Raw genomic sequence first — 15,207 nt, 5'->3', positions numbered from 1 at the left:
GAAAAGAACCACACAATTTTTCAATGCATGAGCACTGTCGGTCTCTCTATACAAACCTTCACTCATCGCTCCTGTCAAATGCTGGGCCATCCACTCCTCTACCAAAGGAGAAATACATTTAGTCAACCAACAAAACATTTCCTTTAAACAGCACTGGGGAATCTAAACCCGCTGTAACAATACTTTATGAAGTAAGTGCCCAGCTACGATATCATTTTGTCTTCACAACAGCCCTAAGAGGTAGGTTGAGTGAATGGCACTTAATCACCCCATCATACAGGTTAGCAAACTGAGGGAGAGGGAAGTGAAGTCATACTGTTAGGATGATAAAGATGGAGCTAGAGTTACGGACTGCAGGAGGCCTGGTCCACAGATGGTTTCCCCTTCACACATGTATTCAGTTGTCTAACTTGCAGGTGAGCATTTGACATTGTCCCTGGGCTCATGAAAGCAAGAGGACACATTGCTATGATAGTGTGACAAAGGCATTAGCAACAGCGTGGGACCAGGAGAGAGCCTGACATGTTCATTCATGGAGGGACCCAGGCATAATGCAGATGTAAAAGCCCAAAGAAGCAGGTGGAAGTGACCTCTGCTCATCCAGAGGGGCTCAGTAGGAAAGACGGTCTTGCCAAGAACCGAAGGAAGTTCAAATGTTCCCCTGGGTGCCACCTGCAAACCTTAACATTGCTCTAATGCAATTCTTCGTTTGCTTGTTTTTTAGGGCCGTATGTGTGGCATATGGAGGTTCCCAGGCTGAGGGTCTAATCGGAGCTATAACTGCCGGCCTTTGCCACAGCCACAGCAACGCCTGATCCAAGCCACGTCTGTGACCTACACCACAGCTCACAGATCCTTAACCTGCTGAACAAGGCCAGGGATTGAACCTACAACCTCAGGGTTCCTAGACAGATTTGTTTCCGCTGTGTCACGAGGGGAACTCCCTCTAATGCAATTCTTACCATACCTCTTTGGGGACTCCATTTCCTCAGCTGTCTCAGCTTCGTTACGAGCTAACACTTTCTATCCTCTGTGTCTGCCACTTCCAAAATAGGCAAAGCTTTTTCTGTCTCCAAGCTGCTGCTCATCCTAAACCCTTGGCCTTTAGCACTCTTCTCCTTATCCTTTTCAACTCAGTCTTCCAGGCCCAGATCAAATACACCTCCTTCAAGAAACTCATTTATTTCCCCTAGCAAGAGAGAATTCCTCCTTCATTTTCCCAACTGTATTTAATTAAAAGTATGATCGGTTTCTACTTTATATTATAGTCTCATTTTTCTGACCTGACTATGAACAATGCAAGGGCCTAAGAGTCTCATCTCCCTTTAGGACTAGGCACTGGGTTCCCTTTGCTGAATGGAACTGAATTAAAAGTAGCAGGAGGGGACAGATGGATCTTTGGAACTTGGGGAGCATATTGGGAATGGTTTGCAAATAGGGTTGCTGGTCATTTTGGGATCTGGATGCTGCCACCCCAAGATCTGATTGGATAGGTGTAGACCTGGTGAGGGGGGGAAGAAGTGAATTGACGAGGTTTACTCCTAGCCCTGGAAAAGTCTTTTTTTTTTTTTTCTTTAGGGCCACACTCTCGGCACATGGAAGTTCCCAGGCTAGGGGTGGAATCAGAGCTGCAGCTGCCAGCCTACTAGGCCATAGCCAAGGCAACACCAGATTCATGATGCATTTTGCGGTAACACTGGATCCTTGATCCACCGAACAAGGCCAGGGATTGAATCTGCATCCTCATGGATACAAGTTGGATTCTTAACTCTCTGGGCCACAACGGGAACCACTCAGAAAGTACTTCTTCATGAGTGATTCAGGTACCCCTTGCATCTGATGCACCTGGGGATGTTACTCAACATTTGTGTCCCATGCTCTGTCTCATTCCACTAAATCAAGCTTTCTGGCTTTGGGGGCCCAAGGATCTGCAAGTGATTCTTCTCATACTGATGTTTAGAAGTTGCTATTGTTAGGGAACTGAATGACTTATTGCGAGAAGACCTGGGGTCCCAGAGGTAGAGCCCTGACCATGACTAGGCACCATACTCCGTCTCAGACATGCGGGGACACAGATGAGGGAGAGCTCAGGGCTCTGTGACCTGAACAGTGAGTGGGGGCCCCTCGCTGGAGAGTTTCCTAGGGTGCATGAGGAGCATGCCAGGCTGATGGGGTTTGGGGGTTGTTTTTTTCTTTTTTTCTGGGATGTTTTGTTTCTAAACGAACATTAGAAACTTCCCAGGGCAGAAAGTGGAAAACTGCTAGAAATTAAGCTTCCCTTGGAGTTCCCGTCATGACTCAGTGGTTAACGAATCTGACTAGGAACCATGTGGTTGCGGGTTCGATCCCTGGCCTTGCTCAGTGGGTTAAGGATCTGGCATTGCCATGAGCTGTGGTATAGGTTGCAGACGTGGATCCTGTGGCTCTGGCTTAGGCTGGTGGCTACAGCTCCGATTAGACCCCTAGTTTGGGAAACTCCATATGCCGCAGGTATGGCCCTAGAAAAGGCAAAAAGACAAAAGAAAAAAAAAAGAAAAAAAAAGAAAGAAAGAAATTAAGCTTCCCTGTGTTTCTCTTCTTAGTCCTAGGGCCTTTCCTCTTTCTCTCCCTTTGACCCCTGGAGCCACTCCATCTGGGAAGGGACAAGCTGATAATCGCAAGGAAGTTGTGGCAAGGGCTTGCCCACCTTATCCAGCTTCCTTCCTTTGCCCCACTCTCCAAACCACTCAGAAATATTTGCCATCCTTTAGCCCCCACACCATTGGTGGTTCTTCTCATGGCATTTCATATACATGTTGATACACAGCAGCCTCACCTGCAAAACGGGAATATTAACCATGTTTTCTGTGTCATTATTTATCTAGCAAAGTCCTAGACACCCTTCGACACTCACTGAGGACACTCCCCCAGCAAAGTTTCCTCTGACCTCCCCCTTTCCAGTGCCTGGCTTGACCACCCTCCTTGGTTCTCCCACTGCCCCCTTTGGTGGCACCCATCCTCACACTCATATGGTCTAAGGAGAGATCTGTCTCCGCTCTGGGCAGGGCCTGGGGCTCAAGTGATATTATGCCCTGGCTCTTGACACAGGGCAAGGCACACCTTCCTGGGGTGGCTGTGAGGATCAAATGACTGCTACCTGGAGACTCCCTGAGGGCTCCTCTACGCATATGCTTGTCCTTCTTTCTGGCTCTCAAGACCCTGGAGGGCACTGTGCTGACCTCTTAGGCTGAGGGGGCAGGGAACCCCAGTACGTCAGGCATCAGAGTCCCCCAACTAGGTCTGGAGGAACCGTGGAGGGCGATCCACTTGGAGTATGTAGCCCTTGGGGACCACTGTTCCTCCTCCCCCATGCTAGCTGGAACTCAGCTTCTGCCTGGGTGGCCAAACGGGATTTAGGGGCAGAACTTTCCTCTGGGTCTGCAAAGCTGTCTCGGCTGGTGTCACCTGGGCACTGGGCCTGCCCAGAGGGCCTCGGAAGAAGTGGAGGAACCAAGCCCTCGCTGGCCTAGCTGGGCTCTGGAGTGGGGACAAAACCCAGCTCTGAGCTTAATTAAAAAGAGTACTTAATCCCTCCCCCAACAAATGCAGGTCACCCACAAAGGAGAACAGGAGCGCCAGTGGCCAGGAAGCCTTATAAACAAGCGCTACAGGCTGAGCAGGGCAGCTCTGCTGTGATCTGATACAATGACTATTGTCCAGGAGGGCTGTTTTTCCATGTTTTTGTATCTTTTTCTTCACATTTTCTTTTGCTACCTAATTTCATGCATCAGAGGTCAAAAGACAAAAGGTCAGGCCTGGTTTGGAGGCAGCCAACTCCCCACCACCAGGAACGTGTGTCTAAAGGAGTGCTTTGAGGCACCGCCTGCAGACACCGGTAGGTTTCCATCCCCGCCTCATTCTCTTTTGTCACTTCATGGGGGCATGAGTCTATGTGCAAATTGCATGAGAAATGAGACACCAACTGCTGCACCAAACTAGGAAAAATTGCCCCCCTTTCAGTGCACCAAACGGTTTCCATTTTATATCTTGTTTGTCAGACTTTGTACCTAACAAGAAGCCCACCTTCCAGCTCTCCACCTGCCCATGCACAACAGTATATATGATATATATTTTATATGTATATAAAATTATAATATGTGTTAACATATGCTGTAAATACAAAATATCAATAAATATTCCTTAATTGTTTTTTTTTTTTCTGGGAGAACTTACAAAGATGTCTCCAGAAAATTACCATGAGTTGTCCTAAACATTGCTTTCATTGAAATTTTAGCATCATTTTAGGATGCATAACTTAGTATGATTCTTTTATGATGAACATTTTGTCTTAGACCTCCAATCGTTCGAATGCTCCATTTTAGATTCTTAAGTAATAAGAGATCGTTAATATCCTCGTATGATGTGTAGACACTCATGTGTTTACAAGAATACAGCATCATGGTTTCCCACTAGAAATATTTTCATGATTAAGGGGGAAAATGACTTGCTTGTTCTATGTTCACAAGTTCCTTACACTAACCTGGTATGCCACAGGGCTAATGGCTTTCATCTGGCTGAAAATAAATTAGGAGATATCTTTAATTTTTCTTATTGTTGACAATTTTGTAGTCGACTGGCCTTCAGGGTCTGATGGTCTGACCCCCATGTCAAATACAAAGTAAAGCGTATAGACACTTTGCGAAATGTCTCTGGTGATCGCTAGACACTGGACTGGGTGTAGGGCTCACCTCAAAGGTCCTTTGGACCCAAGCCCAGCTCCTTTCCCCATCTTATTCTGGGATGAGTCCTAGAGGATGCTACCAGCAAATAGATGGTGAACTTGTTAAAAATAGGCAGTCAGGAGCAGTTCTGAAAGAATTTTAGAGCACGCAGGTTTATTTCAGGCACGCTCTCAAACCCAGACTTTTGATCCTGCAGTCTCCTTTCCTCTCCATAAGACTTCCCCTCAAAAGACATAATAAAAATCAGTCCACAACCTGCCATGAGACTGACGTATTCACTTGGCAATTTGCTAGGTCACACTACAGGCTCCAGGGAAAACACCCCAATCCTGCTGTGATCCTCTGCTGCAGCTCTGAAGTTATTACAGGAAAATGGGGAATGAAGTAAGTGAGAACATTAAAGGGCCCACTTATAGGCACCCTTCACTGCCATTTCACATTCTGATCTGCATCCAAAAACTTTAAGAATCGCTTAACCTTGTGCACCCTCAAAATCATTTGTGAAGTAGGTTCCTTTCTGTTCTAGTACTTCATGGTATCAAATTATATCACATTAAAATGTTATTAGTTTAAAACACATTAAATAAATGCAGGTCTGGGTTGGCACATGAATATTTAAAGCTCCCATTACATTACACAGAGAAAAAGCAGAAGAAAAAGGCCCGGAGAGAGCTAACATTTCCTTGTATAAATATTGGTAGAAATAAAACATCCTGCATATAAACTTACTTCGGCAGAATATGATTTTATACCTTACAAATCATGGAACTGTCGAATTTAAAAGGAAATAAAAGAAGAAATAAACTGATTCAAACTTGTTTTCAATATTAAATAATCAGGGGACAGGTAAATCTTTTTAATGCCCCGTTTTGGATTCTTAGGTAATAGTGGATTGGTGGGACGTGTTGGCAAATTTTAAATACAACTGACTACCTGTTTTGCATATTCATATATTGCGAATGTAACTCCAGGATAGTGAATTTTATCTTAAAATTCTCCAAGAGTTGTCTTCAAATCTCGTCCCTGTGCATAAGTATACCGCATACACTTGACGTCTGCCATGTGTACCTGCGCGCTGGAAACCAGTCGTGGAATTGAATTGAATTACTGGATCTGGGTTGAAATGAACCTATCCAAATGAGCCGAGTCTGCGTGTTTGAGGCTTCTCTCAATAACACTTTTAATTCAAGCAAGAAAGGCAGTAAAGTAAAACAACAATAGCAATAGCCCACCAGGAGCATCCAGTTCCCCGAACACAGCCCCATGGTGTTTTCCAGCGCCCCAGCGCTACCTCCCGTGTTGCTGAGTGGCGAGCCACTAGCACATGGTGTCCCAAAGAGCCAGCAGCCAGAGCTCGAAGCCCTTTATGTGCAGAGGACCCCAAGGCCGGCAGAAATGGGTGCTTCACTCCAAACCTTTCCTCAGCCCCTTTCTGCCGCGGGCGCCTTCTGAAAACCTGCGGCGGTGGCTGGCCATCGTTGTGCCTATTTTGCCCTCTGCGCCGGGGAAGTTGCCAGTGGAGAGGCGCCTCCATCCGCCCGGGCGCCGCCCCTAGACAAGCCCCAAGGTTAAACGAGGAGGAATCTTCTCGCCACTACTCAGCGTCCATTCTCAATCCTGACACCGTCCAGACCAGGGAAACGCAGCTGGGCGGGGCTGGGCATTAGGGGCGCCGCCTGCCGAAGGTGCGGTGCCACGTGCGCTCTGCGCGGACCCCGAATCCAGCGAGTCCAGCTACGGTCTCAGCCGCTCCTAAAACTGGGCCCCCAGCTTTAGGGCGGGGCCTCCTCCTCGCCTCTGGCCTGGATGTCGGTTCCCACCCACCCTCAAAGCGGGCTCCAGCCCAGAGCCCCAGAGCTGCAGTCGTTCCCGGTTGCTTCTCCGGGACTCACACAGAGGGAGGCCCCGTGGCGGACCGCGGTGGCCCATTCGTTCCTGGATTCCGAACATCTCGGAGTGGCGCCAGGCTGAAATCGAAACTTACTTTCGGCTCCACAAACCCTGGAGTCCTCTGGTGTTTCCTGGCCGAGTGGCAGAGCCAGACCTAGGCTCCTTGCCTACGAAATCGGCCTCCTCCTCTCTAGACTGCAGCGCCTTAGCTGGAGGGAAGCTCTCTGCGTGCCTAGGCCAAACCCTTTTGTGACTCTTTTCTTTTCCTGTCACTCTCAGTTCTCGGTTTCAGCTTTCTCCCTCTCACAGAATGCCAGAGCGCGCGGGGGCCTGGAGGAGCCTCTGCACCAGCCCCTTTCCTGGGCCTCCAATCTGCCTTACCGCGCAGTCTTGTCTCTCCCTCCATATTTCTTGCTCTATAAATTCTGCCCGCATTTCCTCGCCGACTTAGCCAGCGTGTCTCTCTGCCTCTCTAAATTTGCCTCCCCTTTTCTCTCTGGTGTAGAATTAAACAAATCCAGGCTTATCGAGGTTGAAGAAGTTCCGGCATTGTGGACAGGAAAAAAAAAAAAGCCTTATTTTGTCCTTGGGACATTTCCGGTCCCTACACTTTGACTTCCCCTTGAGGTGGTACCAGCTCTGGTACTGCCACGCAGGCCGCTGCTACCAAGGCGCCGGCTCGCTCGTTCTCTCTCTCTCTAGCTGTGTATGCGTATGTTCAAGTGTGGATTTGTGTATCGATGTTTGCAAACTAGGGCAAGCTCTCCAAACCGAAAGCTGAGCGGAGTTGGGTTTCTAGGATTGTAGGGCTGCCGGCAAGTGAGATGGGGGAATTTTTCAGGGGTCCCAGGGCCGATCTGCGCCCAGACTCCACGAGTCCATAGCTTCTTGTCCAGTATCTTTAGGGTCGCAGCATCAATTCCGGGTCCTCCGAAGAGGTTCGCCACCTGCTCCGTGGCAGGGAGCTGCTCCGTGGCAGGGAGCTGCCCCTTGGTCCAACGCTGCGGAAGTCCGGGAGGTCCGAAGCACGCCGGCAAGGCGCAAGGGGAGATCGAACCACAGCGGCCAGGGTGGGTAAGGGGATGGCGATTGGGCCTGGGTACCCCGCGAGAGAAGGCTCTGTGAATTCTGACCCGGGCACCCGCGCCACACGACTGGAGGGTTATGAGTAAGGGCAGGCGCCCCCTCGGGAACGCACATTTGTTTCGCGTTGTTCTGTAGCGCTCAGCGTGCGACGCGGTGGCACCGGGGTCAGGTATTTCGGAGCACCGCGAACCCATAGCTCTTGACGCTTGGCCTTATCCTCTGCCCTTCCTGGGTGCAGACAGGAACGGAATAGTAGCCGGTGTCCCCTCCCTAATCCAAAAGCCCCACAAAGGCAAACACACATGCAAAGCTCATCGAAGCATCCCACAAACACAAAAACTAAAGCCAACACACGAAAACATAAACCAAAACCCCCATCCAAACGCATGACTCATAAAAACAAAATCAAAATTGAAGAAAACAAAACACATACAAACACAAAATTCACCTAAGGCAAAACACACAAACTACGCCCACTAGTACAAAATCAAAATACCGCGCAGAAAGAACAGCCTTTCAAACAACACACAAAAAGACAGCCTGAGGACGATGTAGAACACGCACACAAAATCGAAACAAGACAGAAAACAAAACCCACCCAAAAGACCAAGACTCCCAGAACAAAACTCGATAAAATGAAATCCACGAAAAACCAGCCCTCAAAACCCCTGAAACAAAAGACTCTCTCTCTCTTAGATAACGAAAAGAAAACAAACAAAAACAAAACAAACCCTCTAAACAGAAATAAATAAATAAAATAACCAAACAACTCCAGCCCCCAGCCCAGGGTGAAATGTCAATTCCGGGAGGGCTTTTAATCTCTAGGCGCGGACAGGCCGCTCGTCCTCGGTGCATCCTCCCCGCGCGGTCTAGACAGGAGGGCGGGAAGCAGGGGTAGGGGTCCGGCTGTAGAGGGAGAGTCGAGAGCTCAGAGATGGCCAAAAATCAAATCGCCAGGGCAGGGACCCGGACCCGTAGGCTGCAGGAAGAGGCGGCGCAGGAGGACTGCGCAGACTACTTGGTGGTGGGGGGGTGGGGGCCGCCGGGGAATCCACAGCCACGTTTCCGATTGCGGCGAAACCAGCTCAGTGGATAAGCTCTGTCCGGTTCCCGCTGCCCCCCTCCCCCGCCTTTTCTCAAGCTCTGGGCTCTTCCCCCTAGGTTGCGGCCCAGCCTCGTGACCACCCCCTCCAAAAAACAAACAACACTCTCGTTGAGGACGATTCACTTTTTGAAACTGCCATTGTCCGGCCGGCCAAGAGTCCTCCTGCACATCGTTCCCCCGCCCTGAAGAACCTTGCCCCTGCGACCACCCCACAGCGGGGCCCCACGGTCTTCCAGTGGCCAAGCTGAGCAGCTGGACCTGGCACTGGGGAGGAGAGAGGGGAGGGGAGACTTGAGCCTGGGGCGGAAGAGAGTGGGTTGGCCATGCCAAACCTCTGCCCGGTCTCTCTTGGGCTGAATGCCCCTCGGAAATCAAGTCTCGGGGCTCGGGGACGCCTCAAGGTCTCCGGGCTGGAGGGCAAAGGGATCCACTTATGGGCCTGGGTAAGGTGTCCGGGACTCCCGCCAATCTCCAGGACCTCCTAAGATGATTCTGCTCAGCCCGGGTGCTCCAAAGCGGAGGCCCGGATTTTATCTCCATCATTTTACAGCTTAGCGTCTATGCTCGGGGTCAGAATTGGGCATGGTGTGTGGACGGGCTCTGGGACTAGGAGTGGGACGCGGGCGCTCTAGGGTTCTGGCACCGCATTAGAGTCCGGGACACAGCAATAGCACTAGAGCTGCAAATCCGGGTGCGAACGGAGTGGCTGGAACTCTGGGGGCGGGCGCCGCCCTAGGGGTGAATCTGAGAAAACTGGAACGCCCCCCTCTACGCCTGTCAACACTGCTTGTCTCTGTATCCCTTTTAAATACACCTGCTTGGCAGAGTGGTTAATTTCTTTAAAAACAAAAAAGGCAGTCTGCACCCTCTTACGTGGTGGGGTTTTCACCTAAAGGGGTCACCGGCCACGCGCACAGAGCAGAGGGCCGCGACACCCAGATGCAGGGGTGGGTGGAAGGTGCGGCTGCGAGGTCAGGGCTCCCGGCTCGCCTACAGTCGGCTTCTTCCCGTTAGAGCGCGGGCTAGCGCCGGGCTCTGTCTGAAGCCTTCCTTCCCTCCCCCCCAGCCCCCTATAAAAGTCCAAGGCTGCGCGGCGGCGGCATTGCTGCTCTCCCGGCCTCCCGCACTGCTCCGGCCCGGCCCGGCCCGGTCCGGCCCGTCCCGCCCCGTCTGGCCAGCTGAACAGGCCGGGCCGCACAGCGCGGACACCCTTTCCCAGATCGCCGCCGGCAGTGCGGGGCGGCACGCTGGGGGCGCGGCGTGTCTGGGGACATCTTGTGATGTTGGCGAGAACAGGACATGATCTCACATGGCGAGAAGCTCTTTAGTTCCTTAATCATTTCACGGTGCCTTCGGACGCTTTTTTTCCACCTAAAACGTTTAGTTTCAGCTCAGTGATCAGCTACCCCAGCTCGGCGGGGGAGCGGAAGGCTTGAATTATTCCGACCTGTGAGCGGCCCCTGGCACCAAAAAAAAAAAAAAAAAAAAAAAAAGAAAAAAAAGGAAGCACAAAAAAAAAGTGGAAACTTTTCCCCCCCTGTCCATTCCATCAAGTTCTGAAAAATCAAAATGGATTTAGAGAAAAATTACCCGACTCCTCGGACCGGCAGGACAGGTAGGACCGCGATACCGGCTCTAGACGCGCTAACTCAGAGACCCAGCCCCGCGCTACTCCACAGGCTCCGCGGCCCTGGGGGAGGGGGTGCGCCTCATTTTCGCAAGGATTGACTGCGCGTCTGTCTGCGGCACGTTTCTTTTCATCAGTCTGTTCACACACTTCTGCATCAGTCCAAGTGTCTGCGAGTTTGCCTGTGTTTTTCTCTATTTCTGATTGTTTATGTGGGTGCTTTTCTGGGGCTCTGAAAGTTGGTTTGGGTCTGTGTGTTTACACAGGGCCTCAGAGTGTGCGTGAGTGACAGTTTATGTGTCCCTGTGTATATATTATCAACAATTTTGAGTGTGTGTTGAAGAACCTTTGTGCCTGTGTGTGTCTTTATATTCATGAGTGTATTAATATGTGTTTATGAGTTTGCATTCCTGGGTACTCTTCTTTTGAGTATCTAGAACATGTGTGTATGAGTGGTATATACATAATTTGGATGACTGTCTGAGTGTATATCTAACTCCTTTAAGGGTCTATGTTTACCCGTCACATCCCAAGTGATTTGGGAAGTGAGAATAAGATGATTACACCCACCCCTCCATTTTTTGGATGTCAACAGCTGTTCACTGTATATATGCCACCGTACACAAAAGTGCCTGCCTCTAGGCACAAAAATGGATCTAGGGCCTGTGTGGGTCTGTTGTGCTAAGCGTGCCATCAGTCAGGCTCAGGTTCCATTCTGTTGAGAGAACAGGCGTGGAGATGTGCAGCCCTTCAGTATGTAGTGTACACTTCTTCACTCTATGGGTCCTGTTGATCCCACCATTTGTATGAAAGGGTCTCCTGTTGCAGGCACAACCTTGGCAAGTGAGAAGAGGCAGGCTACCTATGTCATGATATTTCTAGGGACCCCCACCCCAACTTGCCTTAGCTCTTACCTAGAGAAGCCTCTGACACCGGTGTGTGCGTGTGTGCCTGCGTGTGTGTGTGTGTGTGTGTGTGTGTGTACTGTGTGCTCAGGTTTTATCTTGTGGATGCCATGAGGAGAGCACAAGTGCATGGACAAGTGTGTGCCCAAACTGGACATCCAGCTCTGAATTTGTATGTACAGAGGCCTTCCTGGCACGGGGCATAGTGTGCCTCCCATCGGCCCAGACTGTGGGTTGCAGGGTGTGTTTATGTCTGAGAGAAAGTGGCAGGCAGCAGATGGCCTCTGTCTGCTCTGAGGTAGAAGCCAGGTATGAGAGCCTCTTTTACTCATTAAGCCAAAGGTGCTAAACCCTCTTCCAAACACACTTCAGGTCCTGACAGCACTCCCCTTCTCCTAGCCCTATGGATCTGTGAGCCCCCACCTCTACCCCAACCCTAAATACAGGTTGGAATGGGGGAGGTGAACTTGTATCTCAAACCCAGGACAAGTCCCTAGGCACGTATGTGTTTCCAAACTCAAAATGGAAAAGAAGGGAAGGCAGGAATCTAAGCCACCAGAAATTGAAGAGGACTCCCCAGGGTGAAGACTCAGGAAAAGGGAACCCGAAAACCCCTTCAGCTCCAGCCCCACTTTCCCCATGGCAAAGTAGTGGGTCCTTTAGTGGGTGAGACTTGAGAGGTGTCTGCACTGGGGACTAGGGAAGTACGTGTTGGGAATGGGGTCAGAGGCCTGTGAGGGTCCAGGAGAGGTCGGCCCGGCTGGCCTGGCTGCCTCTCCTGACACGCTGTCTACGAAGAATGTAATTCATGGCGGTCGATGGGGCACTTTGATTAGTTCAATCGCCTGAATAATCGTTTAATCAATAAAGCATTTCATTCCTCTGTGAGACAGGCCTGGGTGGGGCTGGGGGCCCCTAGGCTGGCAGGGGTTTAACAATCTGGAGAGCCACGCCCCCTCTTCATGGACAGGATGGGTAAGGGCCTTGCCGGGAAAGGGCGGTATGTCAGGTAACACTACACTTCCGCCAGTCTGCGCCGGCCGGGGCCCCAGCGAAGGGAAGAAGGGAGAAGTAAAAAACTGGGCAGGCCGGGGGGGGGGGGGGGGGGGGGGGGGGGGAATCCAGGTCTTGTTTGGGGGGTTTTGCTTGGGCTTCTCCTGTCTCCCAATTTCGAGGCCTTTTTGATGGCCCTTTCCTTCCTTCCCAACTGTATTCTGTGCCTTCTCTCTACCTGTTTCCCCATCAGGATAATGAGGAAGGCATGTATGCCCTGTTAGCTGTAAGCTCAAGATCAAGTGAGATCAGAACTGAGCAAGGAGACACTTAAGGATCTTTCTGCCCAGTCTCTTCCTTGTGGTACCAAAAAAGGAAATACTGAGGGACTTTTTTGAGGTCATACAGAAGAAGGTACGGAGGGAGTAGGACTGGAAGGTAATTTTTCTGCCCTTAATCCTCTCATTTTTTGCTGGAAAAGGTGATAGAGCCCCACTGCCCTCCCAATTCCCTTGCCCCCTTGGAGAAAAATGACAATTAGGCAAGTTGGCTGAAGTAGGAGTTGAGGATACCCAAGGCCAGGGAGACCACAGGCTGAACACTGCCTGCATGGACCTTGGCATCCATCTATTGCCCTAGCTCTGGAAAGAGCCTGGTGGAATGATAATAACCTCTACCTATGGATCTTCATTTTTCAAAACCTTGAAAGTTCTCATCTCAGGGGTCTCCATCAGGCACTTGGGAAAGCTGAGCTCTAGAAGAAGGGGGACCCACCTTTTGGAGAGATAAATGTAGTCCCAGAGCCACTGGCCTTTGGGGTGTACAGTAATGATAACAAACACTGATGAAGGCACTGTACACAGTTCTTGAAAAATCTGGATAAATCCTCCCCCTTTTTCTCCCACTTCAACAATTCGGGCAAACAGATTTGGACCTGGCAGAGCAGACCTCTGATCCTGGTGCAGGAAACATGCAGGAATGGGCTCTGACCCAACTAGCTATGTAACTTAGGTTCAGTGGCTTTCTATCTTTGATGCCTTTAAAGTGAGAGTTAGGAAGGACCCACCGAGTATGGACAGCACTGCTTCAGCATCTCTGGCTTTCTCAAGCTGAGCAACAAATCTGAGCCCTGTTGGCCTTGTTTTACCAAAAGCAAGAGCAGGGAAATGGGCTGAACCTGGGCTGCGGGAGTCAGATCTCAAACCCATTGAGCACTATAGCAGCCCCAAACCCCCAGATGCTGCCACTGGGCATTGGAGGGACTGGTCCAGGGGGAGTGAGAGGGGATGGTGGGGAGTGAGTGTATTCTGAGTACATCCTTTGAAGGTGGCTTCTCAAACATTATTCTCAATGGGCTTTCTTTCAATAGCGAAACTTTGAAAGGCAACTTGATTTACACAAATTGAATTTCTTCCCTGAGGGTTTCATTCATCTCTGGTCTCCACCACTTAGTACAGGTCCTGGCCCAAAGTCTTGCTGCTGGGGAAGGAAACCACCCCCACCCGACTGTTGCGCACAGCGATGCCCTACCGCATTCAGTGCAGTGGCGTGGAGACCAGTTCTCTGATAGCCTCTCTTTCCTGGACCAAGACTTGTGAGCTTTCAGAGGCAGGACTGAGGTGCAGTGCCTGGCTGGGTCAAGGAATCACTGTGTTATCTTGGTATAGTCAAGTAATTTTGGGGGCCTCCATTTGGTGGTCTATAAGGCTGGATTAGGTGGCCAGAATATCTGATGGCATTTCTTGGTGTTAGAAGTTCCAGGAGGCTGGCATGCTCAGGCAGCTGTGAATAACCCCCTACCCAGAGGGAAACTCCCTCTGCCTTGTGCACCACAAGATGAGAAAGGGGGATGCTCTCACTGACTAGGTTAGGCTGCCCAACACTGTCCTGAAGCTGAAAGCCTTCTATGTGAAATGGGAATCTAAGATATTCCTGTCTGAGTAATATATGTGGTTCTGTTCAACCCTGTCTGTGCTTCAGGGATTCAGTCCAAGCCATATACTGGTATCAGAAGGAAAATTGGTTTGTATGGTGGATATATCCTAGCTGGGTATCCCCCCCCCCAAAAAAAAACAAAAAACAAAAAACTACCCTGCCATTCCAAGAATGGAGAAACCCTTCTGAGATGGAAGTTTCCAGCTCAGAGCCCTTCTTCTACTCTAGACTTGCTATGTGACCTTAGACATCTTGCTTCCCATCTTGGCCTCAGGTTTTGCACCTGTAAAATGGGGAAGGCATAGGCTCAGGGCTATTTTTGCTCTAAGACTTTAGAATCCAAGTTTCTAGGCCTTAACTGGAGTGGAGCTGGAGGTGGAGGTGTCACTGGCTGTGTCCTAAGGGCTTCCCCATACTCCCACCTCTTGGAAATGCAGAGCCACCATGTCCAATTTTCAGTCCACTTCTGATCCATTGAGCTCCATGGGTGGAGCAAACTCAAGAACCCTAACTCATCCTGGTCCCTCTACAACATGTGATCTTCCTGCTCCAAGGTGGAGGGTCGAAGATCTGGACAGGCAGATTTCCAGAAAAGGCGAAGTCATACAGCCACCCCACCTCACTGCATACTGCAACCTCCTGGTCCCCCAGAGGTCTTCCTGGGGCTATTTTTCACAGTTGTGCCCTGGAGGGGGTGGAGATAGTGTTAGTGCCAGAGGCAACAGGGCCTAGGACAGGAACAGAAAGTGGGTCTGAGGGTTGACCCCATGTCAGAGCGTGAGAAATTGGGCAGAAGTAGAGAGAAGGGAGACTGAGGTAGAGAATGACCTGGGAGTCCTCCCAGGATCAGCCTGTGCTCTGTCCTCCTTATAAGCCCAGGTCCAGAGCAGACATCTCAGAGCCCTTGTTTTGGTGGATTTATGTTTAATATTATAAGATCATTGC

General features: G+C 50.4%; 1 protein-coding gene across 4 annotated transcripts in view; it reads left to right on the top strand.

The window, feature by feature from the left end:
- The first annotated feature begins 10,131 nt into the window (after nt 1-10,131).
- PAX5 (paired box 5) overlaps nt 10,132-15,207 on the top strand; it is a 209,789-nt gene continuing 204,713 nt past the window's right edge. For 2 of the 4 annotated variants that reach the window (XM_047767943.1, XM_047767936.1), the window contains exon 1: nt 10,139-10,417. Coding sequence is in view for 3 of the 4 variants with exons in the window: in XM_047767936.1 (XP_047623892.1) it covers nt 10,372-10,417 (46 nt within the window). In the remaining variant the exon portion in view is untranslated. Of the gene's footprint in view, nt 10,418-15,207 lie in introns of all 4 variants that reach the window. The other 2 variants (XM_047767939.1, XM_047767938.1) reach the window with 2 other exon arrangements.

Source organism: Phacochoerus africanus, chromosome 2 (assembly GCF_016906955.1).
Source record: "Phacochoerus africanus isolate WHEZ1 chromosome 2, ROS_Pafr_v1, whole genome shotgun sequence".
Lineage (NCBI taxonomy): Eukaryota > Metazoa > Chordata > Mammalia > Artiodactyla > Suidae > Phacochoerus > Phacochoerus africanus.
This window is presented reverse-complemented; position numbering and strand designations above follow the sequence as displayed.